Genomic DNA, 25,554 nt, shown 5'->3' with positions numbered 1-25,554 from the left:
TCCATCCTCAAATTTCAGCCTTCTGAGTAGCTGAAACTACAAGTGTAAACCACTGGCACCCCTTCCGATTTAATTGAAGTACTGTAATACAGGATTCTTGTGGAGGAGGAGTGGAGTGGCTTGCAAGGAGGGAGTTAGGATGAGAAGAAACAAGGTAAACTCACTGCTAGACTTCATCCTAGCTATTGGAAGCCCTAAAGATATCAGACACCATACCAACTAGACATAACAACCTCAAAGTCATTACAAAGGCTTTTCAGAATATTTAATATGAGATTCTGACCATTATTTTGGGCTACAAGAACAGTATCCTGAAAAGAAAAAAACAAAACAAAACAATTAACTACTAATCTTGCTATAAGTGTGTGTGTGTGTGTGTGCGCGCGCGCGCGTCCTGGGGCTTGAACTTAGGGCCTGGATGCCGAGCTCAAGGCTGGTGCTCTACCACTTTTGCCATAGCACCACTTTTGGCTTTTGCTGAGCACTTTATTGGAGATACGAGTCTCACGATCTTTCCTGCCTGGGCTGGCATGAACTGTGATTCTAAAGTCTCGGCCTCCTGAGTAGCTAGGACTCCAGGCATGAGTCACCAGTGCCTGGCTCAACTTTTTTTTTTTTTTTTTTTTTTTAATGAAGGCTCAGCATCTTAGATGGATTGTAGGAGGAATATTCCCTCAGGATCTTCCATGGGAAGAGTCCAGCTTTCAGTTTTTATTTTGAAATTAGAACAATAAGGAACAACTAAAAAAAAGAGTTTAGTTGGAAGATCTCAAAATTTTGGTTACCTCAATAATGAGAACTTCCTTAATAGTTTCAAAAATGCTAGCAGCAAGATTACGTTTATTCTCAAACTTTCCTCCTTGATCTTCAGATTTGGGGAACATTTTGCGATTTACAAAGAGTATTCCAAAGTTCTTTTGTTTTTTTAAACTTTTCATTTTTGTGCCAGGAGGGCGTTGAACTCAGGACTCACGCTCAGTGTTTTACCCCTAGAGCCACACTTCCACTTCCGGCTTTTTCCGGTGGTTAATTGGAGATAACAGTCGCAGGGACTTCCCTGCCTGGGCTGGCTTTGAACAGCAACCCTAACATCTCAGCTTCCTGAGAGGCATGAGCCAGCAGCGCTTCTCAATTTTCTTTGGGGCGCCAATCAGGATGGAAATCAGGATTTGGAGTATCTCGATTTGGACTTTCCCGGTAGGGAAAGAAGAATCCAGAGCGTGGCTCTTTTCTGGTAACGCGTGGACAACGTCCAGCAAGGAGAAGGGGAGCCGTCTCTCAGTTTGGGACCCCGAATCCTTCTTGCTCGCGGACTTGGGAGCTAATCACTGGGGGGTGGGAGGGGGTTCGGCTCCCGTGAAGTACGCGAAGTGATCGTGGTGGTGCCTTGAGCAGGGAGCTTTGGGCGCAGGACAGCATAAACAGATACCCCAAACTGGCGGTTCACAGGGATTCCCAGAAAAATGCATGGGAGAAGGGGCGGAGAGCCGCGCCGGAGACCCACCGAGCGTCTCCGGAGCCAGGTCCCCCGCCTCTCCCAGTCCCTGGCCTCCGCCGTCCTCTAGGATGCGGCCCCACCCCGCGCTCCCTCCGCCCCCGCCGGCTGGACGGGGCGGAGCCGCCGTCCCCCGGGAAACGGGACGCGCCGCCGGTCCCGGGCCGCCCCTCGAAGCTCTCTCCGCGCGCCGTCACGCAGCCGCCCAGTAGCAGGAAGGTGGGGGGCTAGGGTGGGCGATCAGCACAGGAGAGCAGGCGCTTCTTGGAGGAGGGCGCCTTGTTTGGGGGCGTCCTTGCTAGCCGCCTTGGTCGTAGGTCATGGCAGCCCGGGTGGAGACCCCGGAGGCGCGAGGCTTCCGGGAAGTGCGGGCCGTGCGCTTCACCCCGGGGGCCGAGGTGGAGGTGGGGGGCGCGGTGGAGCCCGAGGAGGACGAGGAAGACGAGGACGAGGAGGCGGCGGCGGCGCGGAGAGCGCGCACGTTCGCCCGAGACCCGCGGGTGCGCTTCCTGGGCGGCCGCGTGCGGCACCTGCTGGGGGTGCGGGAGGAGACGTGGCAGCAGCACCTGGAGAGCGAGCACCGCCGGCAGGTGCTGGGCCACTTTCTGGGGAGCGGCAGTCCCGCTTGCCTGGTGTTCGGCGTCGCCACCTCGGGACGACTCGAGGCCTCCTGGGAGGTAAGGGACCGCCAGGCGGGGCGAGGCCGGCCCGCGCCTCCGGGGGAGGGGGGGGGGGCTCCCTCGGCGCCTCATAACTTGAACTTGCTGATGTCCGTACCCCGAAATCCGCAGTCCCCGCCCACCTCCTGGGTGCCCCGCATGAAGTTAAGCAGCTGGAGTTGCTTTTCTAGAAAGCTAGCCTAAAAATAAAATAAAATAAAATAAAAAAATCACTGTAAACGGCAGTGAGGGCGCCGAGGGCCACGGTCACCAGAGTCCCATCGAATCCGTTTCTTTTTGAATAATGTCTCCCCTTCCCTCGCGCCTCCCTCCCACCGCGGCTTGTGCGGTTTTATTTCCAACAGTTCCTAGTGAGTATCAGCAATTTCTCCTTTACCCTTCCAAAGACAGATACACTTACAAGCAAGACAAAAGGCACCGAAAACCAAAACAGCAACAAAGGAAAAACAAAACCCCCAAAACTCTTGTTTCCATTTCCTGGAGTTCATGTCGATAAATATTTTATATCATATAAAAGGATATTTATCGAAGCCAGGCTTTTAACAACTTCAACCTGAGCTTCACTACCTGGAGCCCGCAGCGTCCCCTCCGTGGAGTAGCTGAAGTTAGTTTTCTAGAAAGCCGGCCTTTAAAATCCCAGTAAGAATCTCCTGTGAGCTGGGCGAGAAAAGCCTTCACTTGGGCGTTTTCTGGGCCAGGTGACTTGAACTTCAGTCGCGCTGTGTTATTCTGGAGCTCAGTGATGATAATCATCACTATCTGGATTCAGTCTTGTTTATGTGTAAAACCACATTCCCCACCCCCCCACCCCCCTCCCTAACCTCGGGTCCTTCCACAGCAGTAGCCGAGGCTCTCTGCACACACTTTGGTGTTTATGAACCACTGGGGAAGGAAGGGGCCTTTCCTTCTTCCTGCTTTGCTTTTCCTTCCTCCAGCGTTTTGTCTTCTCTTTTGGAATTTGGATATGATGTCCACTAGATGGATGAGCATTGCCCTGAGAATAGCATTTGTATTTCACATTTGTCTTGTGTGAAGTTTGCAAGGTTAGGCTTCATGCTGTGAAGTCCTGCATCCAGGATGTGAGCAGTTCCAGCAGGGTCTCCACTGCAACAGAAAGGTGGCCCTGGGGATTTTGTGAGTTTTAAGGGGGGAAAAAAATCTTCATTTTGGTACTCTCTTAAGTGGTAACTTTTGTTTCCAGCTTTTTTAGACGAGTCAATAGAACATGTCACTCTAGTTATTATGGAAGCTAAAGTAGTATAATCGCTACAGAAATGATTCAGTAGTTCTAGAAATGTAAGAATATCTTGATCAAACACTTCTTTGCCTTGAAGAAAGAAATATAAATTAACTTCTGGGCTCTGTGTTTATCTCTGGTTTGGCTCATTTCCAAAGAGGAAAATATTATAAATGTAAGATGGAATGATTCTACATTGTATTACTCCCCCCCCCCCTTTTTTTTTTTTGCCAGTCCTGGGCCTTGGACTCAGGGCCTGAGCACTGTCCCTGGCTTCTTCACGCTCAAGGCTAGCACTCTCTCACCTGAGCCACAGCGCCACTTCTGGCCATTTTCCATTTATGTGGTGCTGGGGAATCTAACCAAGAGCTTCATGTGTAGGAGGCAAGCACTCTTGCCACTAGGCCGTATTCCCAGCCCCTCCCCCCACTTTTAAAAAAGATCAGTTGTGGGGCTTGAACTTAGGATCTGGGCATTGTCCCTGAGCTTTTTCACTTCACTGAGATTTTTTTTTTTTTTTTTTGCAAATGATCATCTGTTGTGTTACTTGCCTTCAAAGATGATACTTCCATACCAGAAAGACTGTGAAATTAACATCATTTAAAGAACAAAAAAAGTCATGTGCCCTGTGCAGGACATAGAAAAACAGCAGAACCCACTTCATTAGATGGACACCATGCCAGGTTTTATTCTGTCTATAGTTGGGTACAGCCGCTTTCTTGTTAACTATAGTGAGCTTGAACTACTTTTCTTGCTCTTGTTTCAGATTCCAAGAGATGCAAAACACAAACTTGTTTATGTTGCCAAGAAGATGACTGAAGAGAGCACCGGAGCTGATGACTTTTCTCACATGCTTTTATTTGGAGAGCTACCTGCTTCACCTCTTAGACATGTAATCACTTTCCTGGATGAGGTAGTTGTCTGTCTTTAATGTCTTGAGTCACTTCTTCCCATGACACTTGGAAGTACTGGAGACAGCTTTGGCTATAGAAACCTAGCCTGTGTATGGAGAATGATTGCATTCAAGCTGTTTGTGAAGTGAGCTATTACTGATTCTAATATTCAGCATGTGGGCTTCTTGTCAGATCATTCTTCCTCCCCAAACAATGGATGTAACCACAAGCCAATTTGAATTGACTAGGTTCTTTAACATTCACACATATTTGTCAAATTTATTTTTCTTTGATTGTTTGGAGTAGTACTGGGGCTTGAACTCGGGCTTCATGTGTGTGGGCACTGTACCACTTGAGTCATGCCCCAACTCCTTTTGCTTTGGTTATTTTTCCAGATAGAGTTTGGAGTTTATGTCTGGGTTCACCTGGACCCCCATCTTGCTGTTTTTGCTTCCTGGGGAGCATAAGGCTGGGCAGGTGTTTTTTATGGACTGAGATGAGTGTTGTAAACATCCTTCCCCCCTCCCCCAGCTGGCCTAAAGGAAGGCTATCATGTGTGTTACTTGGGTTTACTTGAGGCTTATGTTTGGTATGAAAGAGGCTATTGTATGACTTTTTTAATTAATTAAATTTTGTTAACAAGGTGTTGTGCAAAAAGGGTACAGTTACATAATAGGGCATTGGATACATATCTGGTGATATCTTACACCCTCATTTTTCTTTCCCTTCCCTAGATCAGGTAGGTATATATACAATACCCAGTGTACCAAAATCATATACAGTAACCATGTGGCGTACGCCAAAGGAAATTCACCTAGAACTTTAAATGTAACATCAACAATAGAGTCCTCCTGTGTCCTTCTCTTGGAGTTGTTTTTGCTTATCCTTGTGTATGACGTTTTTTAGATGCAGAATTTCCAAGGTCATCACAGCTCACTACCCACCTGCAGCTCACATAGTTGGCTAATAGAGAGGAGTTTGTGATGGCCTGTTAGGGACTCCTAAACTTTTTTCGGTCAAAATCTCTTTCCTCAGCACCAAAATTGGAGAGCCACCTGCTTTCCTGATCTTTCCATGTGCTGTGTTATTGCTATCTCAAGGGAAAAAGTAGAACTTCTGTCTCTCCCCCAGCCTTCTCTGCCTGATGTTATTTACGCTTATCCCTGGGTTGTAATCACTCCATCCTTGCGAATCCAGAACACCTCAGTCATCTTTCATCCTGTTCTGTGTCTCATGTATTCTGTTAAGAAATTGCACAAGTTCTACCCTCAACATATTTTCAGACTCAGCCCCCTTCTCCCCTGCTCTCCTTCTCCCTGTCTTTCCCTTGTGTTACTGCATTGGCCTCTACTGGGACTCCTGTCTACATCTTGTTCCTTGTGTAGCAGGGCCCAAGTCAGAACACTTCTCAGGCCCTGCTGTGGCCTGTGGTTTACTTTCAGTGTTCAAACACAGTGGCTAAGACTTGACTTTGTTGATTGCTTGGAATTAGTTTCAGCATCTCCAGGAGACTTGTGAGCCATGCAGGATCTCAGGCTCCACTTAGAGCAGTGGAATCTCTGGTGCTGGTCCTTATGAAAGATGGCGTGCTACTGTGAAGTCTATGCAATTTGTAGTTCAGCCTCCCTCAACTCCCTTTAATACCTCAGAAGGCATACACTTGCCACAGGATCACAGTTCGAAGCAAGAAAGTCCATGAGACTCTTATCTCCAATAAACTACTCAGAAAAAGCCAAAGTAGTGCTGTGGCTCAAATGAGAGTGCTAGCCTTAAATACAAAGAGGGTCAGACAATGTACCCAACCCCCGAATTCAATCAAGCCCTAGGACCTGCACAAAATAAAAAAGGAAGAAAATTACCTTTATGCTATGTATATAACGCATATATAAAACACAAATGAATTTTGTTTAGTCTTGGGTGTCATCTCAAGATACCTCATTACATATATAATGTATCATATTGTCTCATATATCACATCTACATCACATGTGATATATATGATCTTCATATAATATATATGTGCAAACATTCTAAAATATCAAAGAGTCTGAAATCAGAAGCATGTCTGCTCCTAAGCATTCACCCTGTGTTGTCAACATAACCTTTAAAGAATTAGGGTAACTATTTTTGGAGCATTTTAGCTAATATATGCTTATAAGGTGGATGAAATGTGTCAGAAAAATGAAGAAAGTTTAAAATGAATAGATATCTGAAAGGAATAGGAAATCTGGACAATTTCCCTAAGCCAGCATGTTCTCCCATGAATGATGTAACACATGCTGGGCTTCTGAATGTAAACAGACATTGGGATGACTTTTGAGTGCCTAGTTTCCTGGATGTTCCTCATGTGGAGGAGAAAGGAGCTCTGAGAAGGTCTATGTGCTTTGAACAAACAACTTGGAACCATTTCAAAGTTAGTCCATAGGGATACCTCCCAGGGTTGGAAAAGACTTTTGTTCAATAATATATCTGCCAGCAAGCCCAGAATGCAGTTTACAATTCACTGAAAACAATTTTGCTTATTTCTTGCAGTGTAGGAGTCAACCTTCACAAATGGCTGCTAAAACCAAAGCATTTGCATCTAATTGATTCAGCTGTTTCTCTCCTCTTTTTAGGTTTGGTGTCACAAGAGGGTATTTATGAAATGGAATAGTTTTATTGCCAATTTTTTTTTGGGGGGGGAGCAGTCCTGGGCCTTGAACTCGGGGACTGAGCACTGTCCCTGGCTTCTTTTTGCTCAAGGCTAGCACTCTGCCACTTGAGCCACAGCGCCACTTCTGGCCATTTTCTACATATGTGGTGCTGAGGAATCTATCCCAGGGCTTCATGTATAGGAGGCAAGCACTCTTGCCACTGGGCCATATTCCCAGCTCCTCATTGCCAATTTTATATGACATAAAATTGTCTTACGTATGAAACTGTAACCCTTATGTACATTACTTTAAAAATAATGAGATTTAAAAAAGAGAAGAGAAAAAGAAAAATCATTGGAGAAGCACCTTGTTTGTTAATGAATGCCTTAAAAAGCATTTCTTTTTCTGTAGATCTTAGTGCCAATTCTTTCTAATAAGAACAACCATAAATCCTGGTCCTGTTTCACTTCACAAGATATGGAACATCACCTTGAAATTGTGAAAAACAAGATGCACATTTTTAGGGGCAAGATGTCTAGAAGAACCCTTCTACCAATTCCTACTGTTGCAGAGAATATTGACCTGGAGCAGAATTATTCAGAGACCAAGTACGTAATGATGCACATAACATGTCACAATGGAGAGCCAACCTTCCCATTTACCATCCCATCCACACAAACTAGTTGCTGATGCAAAATAGGGAAATATAATTACATCATAACTTTAAAATGTGTATTATTTCCTTGCAGAGCATACTTTTAAAGGAAAACAGTTTTTCTTTAAAATGGTTTTTGAGGATATGGTAACAATTTTTTTAACACTAGAACATGCTAAATATGGAGTAAAAGGATGCCACATCTATAATAATAGTGGATCTTTGAAGACCTTACACCTAGAAAATGAGTATAAGAATGTGTAAAATAACTATAACAACCCACATTTTATCTTTATGAGCTAAAAGTCACTTTTGAGTTCTCTAGTCATTTTAATATTTGTAGGCTGCCATCAAACGAGAGGCGAATACTGCATGCAATTGAATCTGTAGTTATTAAATGGTCACATCAAATTCAAGAAATTATAGAAAGGGATTCAGTGCAGCCTTTCACAGATGGTCTTCACTTGATGCCTTCATATGAGTTGGATTTCTGGACAATGAGGAAAGAGAATCTATCCAGCACTTACAATCATGTAAGTAGAGAGCCGTTGGCTGGGGAGGCGTGGTACCACAGTTTGAATCGTGGGCTTCATGAGTGCTGGGCAGGCCTTTGATCACTTCAGATACTCCACTGGCCTTTTTTTCACTTTCTGCCTCAGGCTCAGCTGGCTCTTGATTCTCTTAGTTGTGTTTCCCATAATAGCTGGGATGACAGGCATGAGGAGGTTTAGAAGGGGTATTTCAAACTTTTTGCCTGGGTCCAATTCTAGTTCTGATCCTCTAGACCCCACTTCACAGGAGGCTAGACTTACAAGCTTGAGCCACTGCACCCAGTTGAGTAAACAAAATCAGCTGTGGAGTGAATTCTCCCAACCAATGATAGCCAACAATTTTAAAGGTTTAACAGCCTTCATAGGACTTAATAGTCTTCTCTAATTCCAAGGTGCTACATACATGGTGTGTATTTCAAAAGTAATGAGAGTTTAGAGTGATTTTGCTTTTTGGAGAAAGTTTAGCATTTGAGATCATTGGAAATATTTAGTGGCAGTGGAAAAAGAAAACTAGGAAAAATGTTGAGGATGTGAGATTTAATTCATCTTGCCTGTGTAAGTGATTTGGGAGGAGTTGATGTGTTTTAGCTTAGTGGGGATAGCTTTGTACTTGACTGCCAGTGTTTGCTGCCAACTTACACTAAATGCTAAGAAGTTTATTCATATGTCTCGGAGTTTTGTGAAACAGATAAAGAAATTTCATATGGAATTAATAGTTTACATATATAACATGGAAACTGACTTCTGAAAATCTAAACTGAAAAATAGTAAATGCAAGATAAGCTTATGGAAAAATATATTAAAATGATTTTTCAGCTTGAAACCAGATGTTTGAGTATTAAATACCATGTATATTGAGTGAAAGTGGAATAGAATTTAAAGGTTTTCTTAAAAGAATGCATTTAGTAATCCAGCTCCTATTTATTAAAGGATTTTTTTCTCCTCCATTAGCTTCAAACTCCAATTGTGCTCAAGATGGTTAAGATCCTGAGAACAAAACAAAGCAGCTATTTTCCTACTTTGAAGGGTATTTTTGTGACTGTGGAAAATGGTAAGACTCATGTCCCTGAGCCTAGTGTCAATGTCATGATCTCTTCATGATTGGGTTCCACATACATTTATCTGCCTGCCACCCTGGACATAGCCTTGAAGTGATTGCACTTAGTTTAGTGGCCAGTTTTTCTCACCCTTTGTTCTTTATTCTCTACTTATACTACTGACATGGTTCAGCTTAAAGGTTTAGCTGGAGATGTGTGTGGAGGTGGATGGCCTTCAGTATTTAGCTGAGGTAAAGTGGAAGCTCTGGGGAGAGGTTTTCTAATCAGCAGTTGCAAGGCAATTATCTATTTACCCACTGGGTTCTGCATGTGCTGGGCCTCCAGATACTTAATTACAGTCATTCAAAGTGACATTGTCATTAAACCTGTGTGTGATCAGGAAATTATAAAAAGATGTTCAGCTAAAAATCTCTTCCTCAACTGTGTATGGTGGCTCGTGCTTGTAATCTGAACTACTAGGCAGACAGATCAGGAGGATCGTGGTTTGAAATTAGCCCGAGTAAAAGGTTCATGAGACACCATCCCAACAGAAAAAGCTAGGCATGGTAGTGTGTGCCTATGATTTCTGCTGTGGCAGGAGGCATAAATATAAGGGGAACAATCCAGGCTGCTTCCATCAAAAGTAGGATCCCATCTAAAAAGTCACCACAGTGAAAAGGAGTATAGATGTGGCTCAACAGTAAAGTACCAGCCTATCAAGTGTGAAGTTTTGAGTTCAAATCCTAGTACACACACACACTGTTTTCCTATGCTTGTCCTCTCAGTCTCTAGTTTGAGTTCCAAACATAATTCTCCCCAGTTCCTGATTTCTGATTATATTCATTATACATGTTTATACAAATGTGTATACATGATAATAAAGTTATTTATTTATATTTGCCGGTCCTGGGGCTTGAACTCTGGGCCTGGGTGCTATCCCTGAGCTACTTCTGCTCAAGGCTAGCATTTTATCACTTGAACCACAGCACCACTTCCAGCTTTTTCTGTGATTGGAAATAAGAGTCTCACAGACTTTCCTGCTCAGGCTGGCTTTGAACTACAGTCTTCATATCTCATCCTCCTGAGTATGCTAGGATTACAAGTGTGAGCCACTGGTGCCTAGTGATAATAAAGGGTTTTTTTCCCTGCTTAAAAAAAATTGTTGTTTTAGAGGTGATATACAGTGGGATTATCTTTACATACAACAGGAATTAAGCACATTTCTGTACAAATAGTGTTATCTGTTTCCTCATTCTCTCCCATTCCTTCCCTCTCCAACCACAAGTTTCATAGTTCACTTTTATCAGTGACTAGTGAGGTCATTGTGCTCCACTTTTTCTCCATTTTCCCTCCATTTTGTGCCCTCTCTTCACCCTCCCAAAGACGTGCACGTGCATACACTATAAGGTAAAAAATACAGGTTCATCCAAAAAGAAAAATCAAATTAAGACAAACGTCCTTTGGAACTCATTTTAGTATGGAATTTTACACAGCCATTAAAAAGAATAATGTCATTTTCAGGGAAATGGATGAAACTAGAACAAATCATGTTGAGTGAGATAAGCCAAGTTCAGAGAGACAAATGGCACATGTTCTCCCTGATTTGCGCATGTTAGATTTAAAACACACTGGGATATGACAAATCACACAGAATTCTAGATACCCACATACATTGAGACCAAAAGAGATAGATAGTCTTAGGAAAGATTCACAGAGGTACAATACCCAAGCACCTCTTCGTATGTATATAACATAATAAAGTTTTAAATAATAAAATTAAAGCTAACAATACTATTTTTTGCTTTTTTTAAAAAAAAACTTGAATTTTTCTTTATTTACCTGCTTTCTGTGACATTTGGAAAGTTAGAATTAGAGCACCCTTTAAATGTGCTTCTCTCTCTTTAGGATTTTCTCCATGAGTTCTGCTTGAACAGAGAGCCTAAGGGGAAATATTTGATGAGGGGTGTCTGTCAGATTTGAACTCCTTTCTTCAATGACCAAATTGGCCTTTAAAGCCTTTCGAACAGAATCAGTGTGTGAATTTAGAGCAGCATTTTTTACTCTTGACATTATTATCAATTGTAAGCAAGATCTTTGCTATGATGAATCATCTATGCTCTTGTAGCTGGGTAGGAAATGGGTGGTAGGGTACAGGATCTCTATCATGGATGTCACTAATCATTCCTTATTACAAACAAAACTATCTTCAGACGTTGGAAATGTTCCCTGGTTGTGAACCACTGGGTTGAGGTTTCAGATACACTCATCAAGGTTTCAAGCACATAATAGGTTTGGCCTCAACAAACAGAAGCAATTGGCATAATACAAGATGGACATTTTTTGTGCACAGAAATCCCACAGGAATGAGTTGTGAAGGTTCTAGGAGTCTTAAGGGGATGTGGCCTGGGAATTGCTAGAAAACACTTTCTAGTGAAATACGTGACCCAAATGAATTCTGAGAGGTAGAAGGCTTGTGTCAAAGGCCCACCTGGGACTCTGAAAAATCAGTAGGCTTAGCACATTGTAAAGGAACTTACCTATTAGATGCAGTTATTTGAGTTTGAATTGAAGATGGACAGAAAACAGTTTCAAAACCTAAGTGAATCAGAAAAGTTCGGGAACTTTGTTTCTTCTCAAGGCTTTGTTACTGTATTAAGTAGATAAGTAGAGTCATATGACTGAAAGATCAAGGTAGGTGTGTGTGTGTATGTATGTATGTATGTGTATACATGTGTATGTACTACTACTGGGGCTTGAACTTGGGAAACTCTAGTCTTTTGCTCAAGGCTGGTACTCTAACACTTGAACCATACCTCTACCTCTGGAATTTTGCTAATTAGAAGAGTCCTTAGATCTCAGCCTCTTCAGTATGATTATAGGCATGAGCCACCAGTGCCTGGACTATTTGTTTTTTTGGCATAAAACTTTTGGGATCACACCAGAAAATAAAGTTTAACTTCATTCCTTACCTTTATAAAAGCAACTTGTATTCTGTTCATTGAAGTAATTGCAAGCTTAGGAGCAAAGCAAAATGTGTTAGAAGAAAATAACCAGTTTTAACTCAGAAAAAACTTAGTATGGTATTCATTAGCAGCTACAAAATATTGAATCTTGTTCTTACATGTGTGGCATACAAAAAGTATTCCTTGGGCTGGGGATATAGCCTAGTGGCAAGAGTGCCTGCCTCGGATACACGAGGCCCTAGGTTCGATTCCCCAGCACCACATATACAGAAAATGGCCAGAAGCGGCGCTGTGGCTCAAGTGGCAGAGTGCTAGCCTTGAGCGGGAAGAAGCCAGGGACAGTGCTCAGGCCCTGAGTCCAAGGCCCAGGACTGGCCAAAAAAAAAAAAAGTATTCCTTGCTCCTACCATGCTGAGTGGGTTCTTTTTCTTATTTTTTAACTCATTCAACATAAAACTAACCATCTTACAGTTAAGTTAATCTAGGCCCTTCACAGTGCTGTGCTATCATCATTTCTGCCATGTTTCAAAATATATTCATTGCACATAGTCATTTTAACAGTTAAATCTTAGATAATAATATAAATTTTCCTAATCATTGCATCAGCTTCTCTCATAGGAAATGGGAATGGCCTAAGATATGTCTGTGCTGAGAGCAGTTCCCTTAATCTCACTCCTAAAGTGATAAGTAGCAACATGGAGATGCAACTCCCCCAGCGTTCCCGCAGGAATGAGGAGAAAATCTTATAAATTCTGAAGTTTCTTCCCTCTGGGTCTTCAGACACAATTACTTCTGCTTTATGAGTAACTAGACCAGTCCTCTCCTGAGTGTTGGAGTTGCAAACTGTTCCTGTGTCGATTGTATGATGAAAAAGAGAAAGGGAAATATGGTCCTGTTGTTTGATGTGGCTCTCTTGAACCTGTGAAAAGACTGGACTATTCTTCCCTTCCTACAGCTCTCCTTGAAGCCCAAGACGTGGAACTGCACCTGCGACCCTTAAGAAGGCACATTCAAGATCTCCAGGAAAAGGAATTCCCACAGACCCACGTTTTAATCACTCCATTGTTTCATACCATCTGTCTTATCTGGAGCCACTCCAAGTTTTATAATACCCCTGCTCGGATTATAGTCTTATTACAAGAGTTTTGTAATCTCTTCATTGACCAGGTAAAAAACACTAGGAAGAGTAAGAATAATTTTCCTGAGGTAGGTTTTACTAGACTAGTAAAAAGAATCTAGATTACCATAAGAACAAGATTTTCCTGTTTTTGAAAGGATTTTTATGATAATGAAGACCAACTGACTTCTTATCCTGAATGGTAAGGGAGCTCTGGAAATAAGTCAGATACAGGTAAAGAACAACTTGTTGCTGGATTTTTTTACAGACAAGTTTAAAAGAAAGATTAAATGTGGAGATTTAAGGCAGCTTCCACCAAAAGGCTGGGTTGTCCAGTACCTTCTTTATAGGCTTCTCATGTTTGTATGGGAGCATTGCTCATGGAAGATGTTTGAAAACTGAAGTAAGTTTAGAGAATTATCCAAGAAATTATCCTTGGGAAAAAAACACCACTGCTGGAGTCATTTTGAAAGAATTCAGATTCATTGTTGATCTTTAATCTCCTCTTATTTCCATTATACTTTTTAAAAAACTGGACAAGCCAGGCACTGATGGTTCACACCTGTCATCCTAGCTACTTAAGAAGTTGAGACCTGAGGATCATGGTTCAAAGTCATCCTGGGAAGGGAACTCTGTGAGGCTTATATTCAAGTAACCATCAAAAATACCAGAAGTGGAGCTGTGGCTCAAGTGGTAGAGTGCTAGCCTTAAGTGAGAAAGCTCAGGGGACAGTGCCTCGGCCAAAGCTCAAGCCCCAAGACTGGCACAAAAACAAAAGACCCTAGACTATTTCATCTATTCTTCATCTTTTCTGTGTCCATCATGACAGAGATTACATCATCCCAAAGCTGAAAGGTATTTGAATACCACCTAGTATAGGTATTTTATTTAATTAAGTTTGTGTAGATACTGAGACTTGAACTTTGGTGCTGTCCCTTAGCTTTTTCACTCAAAGTTGGATCTCTGCCACTTGGTCTATAGCTCCACTTCTAGCTTTTTGTGGTTAATTGAGATGAATCTCATGAACTTTCATGCCCAGGTTGACTTTGAACTGTGATCCTCTGATCTCAGCCTACTGAATAGCTAGGATTATGACACCTGTACCGTGCTTAGGGATTCTTAGTTGGAGTGTGTCTTAGTCTAATAGCGAAGTCATAACTAAATACGACAGGCCTGGTGCCTTAAACATCAATTTCATTTTCCCACAGTTTTCTGGAGCTTGAAGTTTCATCAAGACAAGAGCAGGGGTATAGTCAGTTGAGGGCTTTCTTGCCTTATGGGCAGTTGGCATCCTCCTTATGTCATCATCCTCACGGGGCAGTCTTCCCAGTTATAAAGCCACAGTCCTGTTGGATAATGGCCCTGCTCTTTTTAATTTCATGTAACCTTAACCACCTCCTAAATCACCCTGTCTCCCGAAAGCCTAGTTTAGGGACTAAGGCCTCCAACATATGGCTTTGGGCACAACACAATTTCAATATTGTTTCAAATGAATTAAATTGAGATTTGAAAGGTGATATTTGCTCAGTTTCTCAGAAGGGAAAGCCAGACTAAAGGAGATCTGCAGAATTAGAGTTTAAAATTTCTGGAGAAGGCAGTTGAATCAAGTTTTGGAATTTGGTTTGTTCTCCATCCCTCTCCCCCTTCTCTATCTTCTATCCCCTACCTTTCCCCCCTTTCCCTTTCTTGCCTTCTCCTCCTCCCCTCACTGCTCCTGAAAAATGAAGTGGATGTATAAAGTCTTTGGACTCAGACCATGATTCTGATTGAACCACTTAAAGGAACGTATTCCCTTGAGCCTCAGTTTGAACTTGTCAGTGGGATAATATCTATTCGGGGCCATTGAGAGGATCAGAAGAGATAACGGGGGAATGCCCACTTTGGCACCCCACATTTAACAGAAGTTCAATAAAAGTCAATTCCTTTCTGTTTTCTTGCCAAACTATTGGCTTAATGGCTAAATTCAGCTATGGACAGGAGATGCAACAGGTCAGTTCCCTGTCATGGTTTATTGTTGTCTCCTCAGATTTCATCTTGTTTCTGTTCTTCTAGTGTCAGACTCAGTTTTGTTGTGTTGTTCAGCAGGTTTCCTGGGCCCCTAAAGTGTCAGTCACTGCAGGAAACTAGTAGAGTCCCTGTTGCAGGGCCAACAACCCATCACTTCCTCCAAACCTGTTCTCATTGTGAGAAGCATAAAAAACCATTTTATTGCAAAGCTCTATTAGAGGCCTTCCCTTGGTATGGGTGGCCTGGAAAAAGTCCTGGTTACCTTTTTGTGCCTGTAAACTTATCCTGGCTCCTATTTCTGTGTCAACAGCCAGGGTCTACCAAGCTCTTTGACTTTTCTCCAAAGGTCTCCTTGACCTGATTTCCTTGATTTTCCAAAGTAGCACATCCTGGATTTTGTAGTACATCTGCCCTCACATGCTAGGAATAAAAACTTAGCAATGACAGCCAGATATCTTGTGGCTCACACCTGCAATCCTAGCTACTCAGGAGGCAGAGATCTGAGGATCACGGTGGTAAGCCTGGCAGGAAGGTCTGAGAGACTCATCTCTAATAAACTATCAAAAAGTTGGAAATGAAACAAAAGAAATTCAAGGACTTCACCCAGGCCCCAAGATCAAGCCCAACAAACAGCACAATAATACACACAGCTTTCATATCTGGATTCCTTAAAGAGTTAAGTCCCCATCCTCACTTGTTTGTTGATTGTGTTTAACAAAACACTACCTACTACTTGTTTTGCATGGAACTCTTTGAAGTCCTTCACAAAATATATTAAATCTTCGTAGCATTGGTTATGGTGGTACATACTTTTAATCCCAGCTACTTGGGAGGCTGAAGCAGAAAGATCTTTATTTTGAAGCTAGGCTGGGCTTCAAAAAATTGACAACAAAATAATAAATACAAGTAATCACGAATAGCACAACTTTAACATAGATGCTATTAATAGCGCCAATTAATAGACTGAAGCCCAGAGAAGACAAAATAACTTCTCCAAGATTGCCTAATTAATGATTTAAGGTTTTGCCCATTATACTGCACTCCATAATTGTGAGTTTTTCTAATTATGATATATATAGTATGCTAGTGATACATGCAAAATATTACCATTGTGTAACATTTGTAGCAATGGAAATAACCTGCAGTTCTAAAACTCAAAATTGTTTATTTTTCCTTCTCCTAAAACTTTGGTATACCAATGTACTTTATCATACCTACACTTTCATTAGCTTCTTAAAAAAGAATTTTGTCATTATGGGCTATTTAGTGTTTTTTCTAGCCGCCTCTCATAAATATCATATGGGGAAAAATACTTGATACCAACTTGCATAATTGGCTTAATATTCCTGATGCTGATCAAAGGATATAACATTTTCATGACTCAGTGATTTTTTGTTAAGAAAAGGTCCTTTGTTTCCTTACCTTTGGAATTCTTTTCAGTATGTATATTTTATGTACTTATGAAGAGGTGCTTGGGTATTACAGTTTGGTGCTTTTCTCCTAAGACTGTCTTCTTTTGGTCTCTGTGTATGGGTATCCTCAATCCTGTATATTTGGTCATATCTTGGTGTGTTTTAAATTTAACATTCGCATATTAGGGAGACCATGTATCATTTGTCTCTCTGCTCTTGGCTTGCCTCACTCACCATGATTTGTTCTAGTTCCATCCACTGCCCTGTGAATGCCATTATTCTTTCTAAATGGCTGTGTAAAATTCCATTGTATATAGGTGCCACATTTTTTGATCCATTCATCTGTTGTAGGGCATCTGAGTTGTTTCCATATTTTGCGAATAGTTCTCTGAGTGATTTTTAAAATTTGATTGCTTTTCTAAGACATGTCAATAATATTGCTGTTTCACTGTAATATGCTTGCCTTGAACATTGTCACATTTTAGAAACTCAAGCTCATTCATTGGGTATTTTGCAATAGCAGCATTCTGTTTTTGTTTGGTTTGTTATGGTTTGTTTCTTAAGACAGTCTCATCATGTGGCCCCAGTGGGCCTGGCACTGGCATGATCACAGATTTTATATAAATTTCATAACTTTCTTTAGTCTTCCTAGGATTTGCTTCTATTAATTTATTTGGCCTGTTTTAATGAAAATTAAGCATTGTTTGACCTGTTGCATGCTGGAGCTCATATGTTACATATTAAAGGTCACAAGTTGACATTTTATCAGTTGCATATGATCTACAGATCAATTCACTGTTTTAAAATTGCATAGTAATCATTTATTTAAATATTTAGCAGTGATACTGTATTGGAGAGATTTCATTTAAATGCCAGCATTCCAGCCTTCCCTGGAGAGTCAAAGACAGTTGCCACACCAGCTGTGTCATCTGTGCTGCCCTGTGGTTGCTGGTCCACCTTCAGATGCATCAGGTGCTGTCCATGTGGCTGCAGTGATCATTGTTTGTGTTGTTCCTGATCTGCTTTACTCATCGTGTACCTGACCCTGTGACTGGGTGTCTCAGTTATCGTGAGGAATCTGTTACTTCAATGGGAGTAAACGTGTTTCTCTTTAGTTGCTGTAGTGGTCATTGATATTGCTGTTTAGACCAGCTATATAAGAAACATCTGGTCACTTGGCATGATAACACAAACTTTGGTAATGGGTCTTTTCTTAATGTCCTACCTTGACTCCGCGTCCTGGTCACGGTGAGACACTGTCCTGTAAAGCCTGTCTTCCGGTCTAGTCTGTGCTTTGGTATCTGTTATAGAAATTGTCCCCTCCAGAGCCCTTGGTAAGAAAGAATTAAAGTCTGCACAGTAAAGTTTGTATAAGATGTTGGAATTGAGCAAAATTCAGAATCCACAAAACAGAATAGAAAAGGAGATACGTATCCAAGTAGCATAACATCATTGATAAACTTATCGACAATTAATTTATTAATAAGTTGATTAGCTGTAGAATTATACTCAGTATCAGGGATTGGTTCCAGTACCCCCCCCCCCCCCCCGCCATATCCCATGGTGACCAAAATCCACAGAGGCTAAAATTCTTTGTATAAAGTAGCCAATTTTGTTTATAAAAAAAAATCAGTGCATATTAGCCTGTTTATTTTTGTACTGGTTCTGAGACTTGAACTCAGAACTAGGGCATTCTTCCTTTCCTTTTTCATGCAAGAGTGGTGCTCTATCTCTTGAGCCACAGCTCCACTTTCAGAAGAATGTCATGGATTTTCCTCCCCTGGCTTGAAATCTCAATCCTCAGATCTCAGCCTCGTGAGTAGCTAGGATTACAAGTGTGAACCACCAGCTCCCAGCTGTGCATTTTAAATAATCTCTAGATTGCTTCAGAGTACCTGGTGCAATGTAAAAAGAATGTAAGTAATTGTAGTGAATTGTTGAGGAAATTAAAACAAAATACATGTTAAGTACATATATATATTTTTAAATGTGTTAAGTACAGATATAAATTTTAAAATGTTTAATCAATGAATCATTGAGTCATTTAATCAATCATGCATACAGGACTAGTAGATAAACTGAACATGGGTAGACCACTTCTGTAATCCTAGCTACTCAGAAATATGAGATCTGAGGATCAGTTTGAAGCTAGCCTGGCAGGAAAGTCCATGAGAGTCTTCTCTCCCAATGATCACTAAAAAATCAAAAAATGAAGCTGTGGCTGTGCCAGCCTTTAGTGAAAAATCTAAGGGACAGTGCCCTGAGTTCAAGCCCCAGTGTACACGCACACGCACACACACACACACACACGAATCAGTAAGTAGCTATGACATTTCTATGACCTTTTCAAATGGGACTAGTTCATTTTAAATCTGGTGGCCTTTTGTTCATGCGGATGTCATTAGCTATAAGGTAATAGAGCTGGAGTGGTTGGTGTGCTCCATGATAGCTGGAGATGGTAAAAAGGAATTCAAAACTTGGAAGCTAAAAGGCATCATGAGCTTCTACTAATTCACTTCCTTCATTTTACAGATAAGGAAATAGACCCTCTGTGACAGAAGCAATTAGTGGCACCTGGCTTGATTGTGGCCATGTCTCCTGACATGTGATATTCTTTTACATCCTCTTTTGGCTTAGTGCAGGGAAATAGACTTGGGGTTTTGTCATTTAGGATATTGAGTGTCATCACTTTGTCTTCAAGTCTTGCCAACACTGGATTGTGTGAACACGGAGTTAATTGGCAGTGATGGTCTCAGTTATGTGAGGGCCAGCCAATAGGTACAGGAGGAATCAAGGGATGGCTTGTCCCAGTAGTATCACTTTAGGTATCAGGAAAGGCATTTGAGTTATCTTCACAGTTTTTAGCTTCCTACAGGTCAGAGAATACAGAATATACTATACCAATATAGCATACCACAGTAAACCACTCTAAAACACAAACTGCAGTGGGATTATGGGCAGTTCTCAGCCCTGTTCTGTGTAGAATGTCCCCAGCCTTTGTGAGAGAGTACTTTCCAGGTTGAGTGAGAAATAAGAGTGTCAGTTAAGAATTGACAGCTGAAACTTAAGAAGTTGTGATCTGCTAGGATTATAGACATTGCCTGGTTTCCTTATTGTGTATATCCATGGCACAGACTCTAAATTGCACCTACAGATGTTGCATTAAATGGAGATGGAGGATCATATATGTGCATTTGGACAAAAGGGCCTTCTGTCTGTTATGTAGAATGCTATAGCTTTTATGTCATTTTCTATTGAGAATTTAGATAATTTTTTATTTTTTCTGCATGGTCCAGAGGCTTGAACTCGGAGCCTGGGCTCTGACCCTGAGCTTTTTTGCTCAACGTTAGTGCCTTACCACTTGAGCCACAGCTCTACTTCCAGGGTTTTTTGTTTGATTGTTTTTTTTGGTCATTAGAGTTAAAAGTCTTGCCCATTTTCCTGCCTTGTCTGGCTTCAAACCATGATCCTGTATCTTAGCCTCATGAAGACCTAGGATTACTGGTCTGAGCCACTGGCTCCTGGATGAGACTTAACGACAACTTTTAAGAAACCACAAATGAAGAGTGCACAACTTAAACCTATATATGTGAAACTAAGTATGTGAAATTAGGATGTTTTAAAAATGTAGCTTACGAAAGAACCTTTAGAATATACAGATCTGTGAGGTCTTAGGGATTCTGAATAACCAATAGAATGATCCCACAACGGAGGAGGGACCAAGATGGTGGTCCTGTTAGCCAGTGCTCAGTGCTCCATGGACCTGCTAGGCCTGTGTTTCATCCTCTCCTGTTTTTTCCCTTTTTCAAAACATGTTCATGTGGCATTGCTCAGCTGGCTATTTTTCCTACAATGCTGCTTAAGCCTGCAGAGGAGAATTTTGCTATCACCAAAGAATTTCCAGTGGTATACCAACCTAATCAGTTCTTTCTCACCTTTGCAACTGACCCCATACGACTAGGTAAATTGGTCATGTTCTGAAAAGCCACATTTTGATAGATTTCTCCTGCTAGCTTGTGTATTTCTTTATATTAAAAAAATGATTGTCCAGAATTTTTGCTGGCAGGAATACCCATGTGGGGTCAGGTACCACAGTTGTCAAATCTATGAGGTGTAGCAGAAATTTAGTCACTGCTGGAATACATACATCCAGAAATAGTCCAGAATACATAAATCCAGAAAAAAAACCTGTGGTATATTATTTTAGCTTATATAAACAGACCATTAAATTCCATCTGCCTGAGTTTCTAGAAATTTTGCTTTCTAACTCACTTCACTGACCCAATTCTACTGTCCATTAAAATGACTATTGAAATAGATAGCTGCAGTCAGAAACTATTAAATATATATTTGATTGTCACTTCTTTTTATTGTTTCCTAGACAATTGCTTACCTGTCACCAGAGGACCTTTTAAAGGGAGAAATCGAAGACTCGCTGGAAAAAGTGCAGGTGGCCATTAACATCTTAAAGACTTTCAAAAATTCTTTCTTCAAGTATAGAAAAGGATTGGCAAGCTATTTCACAGGAAATACAGAGATGAGACTCTGGGATTTTCAGTCTGATCTGGTGTTCTGCAGATTTGACAAGTTTCTTGATCGCATAATGAAAATAGAGGTATTGATTGATTGATTTTTGTCTTTGTGGGTGGGGGCCAAAAAGCCTGTAGATGAATTGGGCACCAGTGGTTCATTCCTGTAATTCTAGCTACTGAGAAAACTAAGTTCTGGGGATGGCAGTTTAGAGCTAGCCTAGGGAATAAATCTAAGAGGCTGTCATCTTCAGTTAGCCACAAAAAGCTGGAAGTACAGGAGTGGCTCATGTGATAGATTACTAGCTTTGAATAGAAAAGCCAAATAAGAGTGCAAGGCCCAGAGTTCAAGTCCCAGTACTGGCACATACAAGCCAGTAACTTTTTATATGACTTACAGGAAAGTGAACTCCATGTGAAGGATGGTAGATCTCGTTCTTAGTGGTTTTATTAGGAACTCATAACACCAGTTCTACAAAGATAGAAAGCTGCTGGTTTTAAAAGTTTTACTTGGCTTTGTTTTAAATTTACTTTTGGTCCTAACATTACACTGAGCTCAAGTAAGTCTTTGTCTAGTAGTGAGTCTTGGTTTACGATTTCCTAAACTAGAAGAAAGTTATGTATTAGAAAGTGATGACTTCTTTTTTTCCTTGAATATTCAAGAACAAAATATATGAACCATCTTAGAAAAATAGATTTTATACCTGAAAACCCACATGATAATATTTAAATATCACACAATTTTTTGTTTTTGTTTATTTGAGACAGAATATTGTGTTGTTGCCCAGTCTGGCAACAAACTCTTGACCATTCATTCAAGTGCTGATATTACAGCTGTGTGCCACAGGTGTGTGTCACCATGATTGGCTTTCTTGCTATCTTTTAGCATATAAATAAACATACATACATATAGTATATAGTATAATATAAAATATATTCAATAAAATATTAATACCATTTAGCCACCATACTGGTGGCTCGCGACTATAATCCTAACTACTCAGGAGGCTGAGATCTGAGGATTATGGTTCATAGACAGTCTAGGAAGGAAAGTCTGTGAGATTTCTTATTTCCAATTAAGCATTCCCCAAAAAGCCGGAAATAGAGCTAGGGCTTAAGTGGTAGAGTGCTAGGCTTGAGCAAAAAAAGCTCAGGGACAGCATTTAGGCCCTGAGTTTAAGGCCCAGGACTGGTACCACCCCCCCCCAAAAAAAACCACATTAGTACTATTTATAAAACGATAGGGTTTGAAAATATATACTTTGTATAATGTTTTAAAATACCTAAAACTGAAAATTGGATGAGCATGCACATACTCTTGTACTGGTGAAGGGTGTTGTGTGTGTGTGTGTGTGTGTGTGTGTGTATGTGTGTGTATGTGTGTGTATGTGTGTGTGCGTGTGTGTGGTTTTTAAGTTTGAACAGATAACACTTGGCAAAGCTCTCTGCATGGAGACTGGAGATTTAGCTCAGCGGAAAAGCTCCTGCCTGGTGAGCGCAAGGTCCCGAGTTCAGTCCTCAGCTTTGGAAGAAAAAACAACAAAGCTCTCTGCATAAGCAGCTGAAAATAAAACTTTGGCATTATCTGAGAACCCTATTTATGATTTAGGAGGAGTCATGTCTGTAGTAAATTTGGTCTAGACTGTGAAATACTTTTTTTCAGTACATGTAAAAATGAGAGTGTGAAGTTAAAAATGAGCAGTTACTATGTTCAGTTAGTTAATCGTCTTTTATATTCTGTCATGGAAGTAAGGACCTACTGACCAATTTTGAATGCTTAAAAATGTTCTTGATTCCAAACTTTTAAGTCTTCCTGCTCAAGATGATGCAAAGGTGCATTTTACAATTTCCTGTGTATCTTACAAAGGATGTATTTGTCACCATATTGGAGTTTGAGAAGTTGGAGCGATTGGAGTTTGGTGGTGCCAAGGGAACAATTTTAAATGAGCAAATCCAGAAGATGAGTGAAGAACTTACGGAATTCTGTGAAGTTTTTAAACAGAGCATTTATGACCCATGTGACTTGGAGAACACGGTAATGTCAGGCCTCTTTTCATGTCATAGGAGGCACCGAAAGGGGGTACCATCGAGTCCCATCCCTGCCACACTATAACTTGCCGGAACTCCCTTAGCTCCTTGGTTGCAGATTGGAGACTGGCTCACAGGCCTCTGTGTGCCCACTGCAGAGCTGTTTCTGATGCAGCTGTGGCTCTTAATCTGGAATTTTTTTCTCTTGGGCTTATTGATAACAAAGTTCCTGTTGTAGTTGATTTCAAGGATTGTCTGCTGCTGCTGCTGCTTTTTGCCTGAGTTGCTGTGTGTACTTTTGTCTGTTTATATGATTTCTTTTACACCATTTACTATATTACCTTTATTATTAATATGCACTTTGTATCATATTTTTTTGGTATTTTGAGCTAGTCATAGCTTCCTATTTTCAGCCTCTGGAAATGGGGAAGAGCTCTGAGATTCAACACTGCCACTCTGTCATGTCTAGCATGTTAATAGCCAGGAAAGTGCCTGGAAGCATCCCTGGGGCTCCCAGATAAAAATAGCTTCATTTTAGTGGCTTGCCAAAGTTGCTAAATCCCAAGTACCACAAAGAGAGAAAGAGGGAGGGGCAAAGGGAGGGAGGAAGGAAGGAAGAGATTATTTTCTTCATCTTATTTGTTGTATATGGAATATGAATCTACTCAGCATTATGTTCATATTTGTCTAGGCAGCAATCTTTGAAATGTACAAGTCGTTGTGTTAGCTTTATAAGGATGTTGTGAGCAAACTCGATCCCTTAGAATTTTAGTACCTTTGGGGAAGTACAGTTAATGGGAGGAAGCTATTGGCTGGCTGGTGTACTCCCTGTAACTGTGGAAAAGTAAGAGATACTCTGCAGATATTCCAAGCCAATCCCCAGAGACTTGCACAAAGTGGCAATGGAAGGTATTCAATGCATGAGACTTTTATGGAAGCCAATGGCACAGTTTACGTATAAATTGTACAAGACTGTGGGACCTGCTCAGGCACAAAGATGTATTAGAAGATTTATTTGCTCATGACTTCTGGCAGTTGTCTGTATTCTGGATGGCCATTGTGAATAAGGAAGGCAGGACCTCTTTTTTTGTCTTTCATCTACCTCTCTGATTATCTTGCCTTAGAAAGAACATAGCCTGGCCACCAGTGGCTTGTGTCTGTAAATCTAGCTACTCAGGAGACAGAGATCTGCAAGATTCAGGTTCAAATCCAACCTAGGCAAAGAAGTCCATAGGACTAATATCTTCAATTATTCATCAAAAAGCAAAACTGGAGACATGGCTTATGTGGTAGAGTGCCAGCTGGGAGCAAGAAAGTTGAGTAAAAGCTTGAGTTCAAGTTCCAGTACCGCTGCATGTACACATGTGGACACACACACACACACACACACACACACACACACACACACAATATAGAAATTCCTTTGGCAATTTCTTAAAATTAATTAATGAGGGCTGGGGATATGGCCTAGTGGCAAGAGTGCTTGCCTCGTATACATGAGGCCCTGGGTTCAATTCCCCAGCACCACATATACAGAAAATGGCCAGAAGTGGTGCTGTGGCCCAACTGGCAGAGTGCTAGCCTTGAGCAAAAAGAAGCCAGGGACAGTGCTCAGGCCCTGACTGAGTCCAAGCCCCAGGACTGGCCAAAAAAAAAAAAATTAATGAATGAACTAAAATTTTACATGAATGAACTGAAATTTACTCAACTCAGATACTTATATTGAAGACTTTACTGTTTTAGTGGAAGTGTCTTCTTGGATATCATTAATGCCTCAAAATATTAACGTGCCATGTTTTTGCTTAATAAGATGTTTATCCTGGCACTTTTTAAGTCATGTTGATTTATGATGAATTGGTTGGTTATTTTTATGTGCATGCATGTGTATACATACACTTCCCTTTGCCTTTTTCCTTCCTTGCAATACCCTCATGAGTCCTCAGTTCCCACCATATACTCTCTGCCTCCATAACAAATGGCATAGTCAGTCTTCCTCCACTTTGCTATTGAAATAGTTTAAATACATTCATAAGTGACCACTGGTAATTTTCTTTTTGAGATAGGGATTTTGGCCTTTCTTGGTGTGGTGAAAGGTCTGTCTGCTGTCGTGGTGCCCATGTGCAGAAATTTCTCAGATGTTTCCTTAAGAATGTGTTTGACTTTCTCAGTTATTTATATTGAATGGAAAGCTTCCATCAGATAATGTCTCTTCCTAAGAGAGGGGCTATTTCTAGACAATAAGAAAGAGACTTCTTCATTGTTTCAAAGTTAGTTGGGTGATATTAGACTCAATAGCTTTCTCTTTGCTGGTCTTCTA

At 41.0% G+C, this 25,554-nt stretch overlaps 1 protein-coding gene across 1 annotated transcript in view; it reads left to right on the top strand.

The window, feature by feature from the left end:
* Positions 1–1,815: 1,815 nt before the first annotated feature.
* Positions 1,816–25,554, top strand: part of Dnah11 (dynein axonemal heavy chain 11) — a 292,006-nt gene continuing 268,267 nt past the window's right edge. The window contains exons 1-8 of the mRNA XM_048339712.1: positions 1,816–2,172; positions 4,179–4,325; positions 7,350–7,546; positions 7,937–8,126; positions 9,096–9,195; positions 13,100–13,311; positions 21,062–21,295; positions 23,077–23,244. Of these exons, the coding sequence (XP_048195669.1) occupies positions 1,816–2,172; positions 4,179–4,325; positions 7,350–7,546; positions 7,937–8,126; positions 9,096–9,195; positions 13,100–13,311; positions 21,062–21,295; positions 23,077–23,244 (1,605 nt within the window). The remainder of the gene's footprint in view (positions 2,173–4,178; positions 4,326–7,349; positions 7,547–7,936; positions 8,127–9,095; positions 9,196–13,099; positions 13,312–21,061; positions 21,296–23,076; positions 23,245–25,554) is intronic.

Source organism: Perognathus longimembris, chromosome 2, assembly GCF_023159225.1.
Source record: "Perognathus longimembris pacificus isolate PPM17 chromosome 2, ASM2315922v1, whole genome shotgun sequence".
NCBI lineage: Eukaryota > Metazoa > Chordata > Mammalia > Rodentia > Heteromyidae > Perognathus > Perognathus longimembris.
Note: the sequence above shows the minus strand (reverse complement) of the source record. Positions and strands in the feature narration are given on the sequence as shown.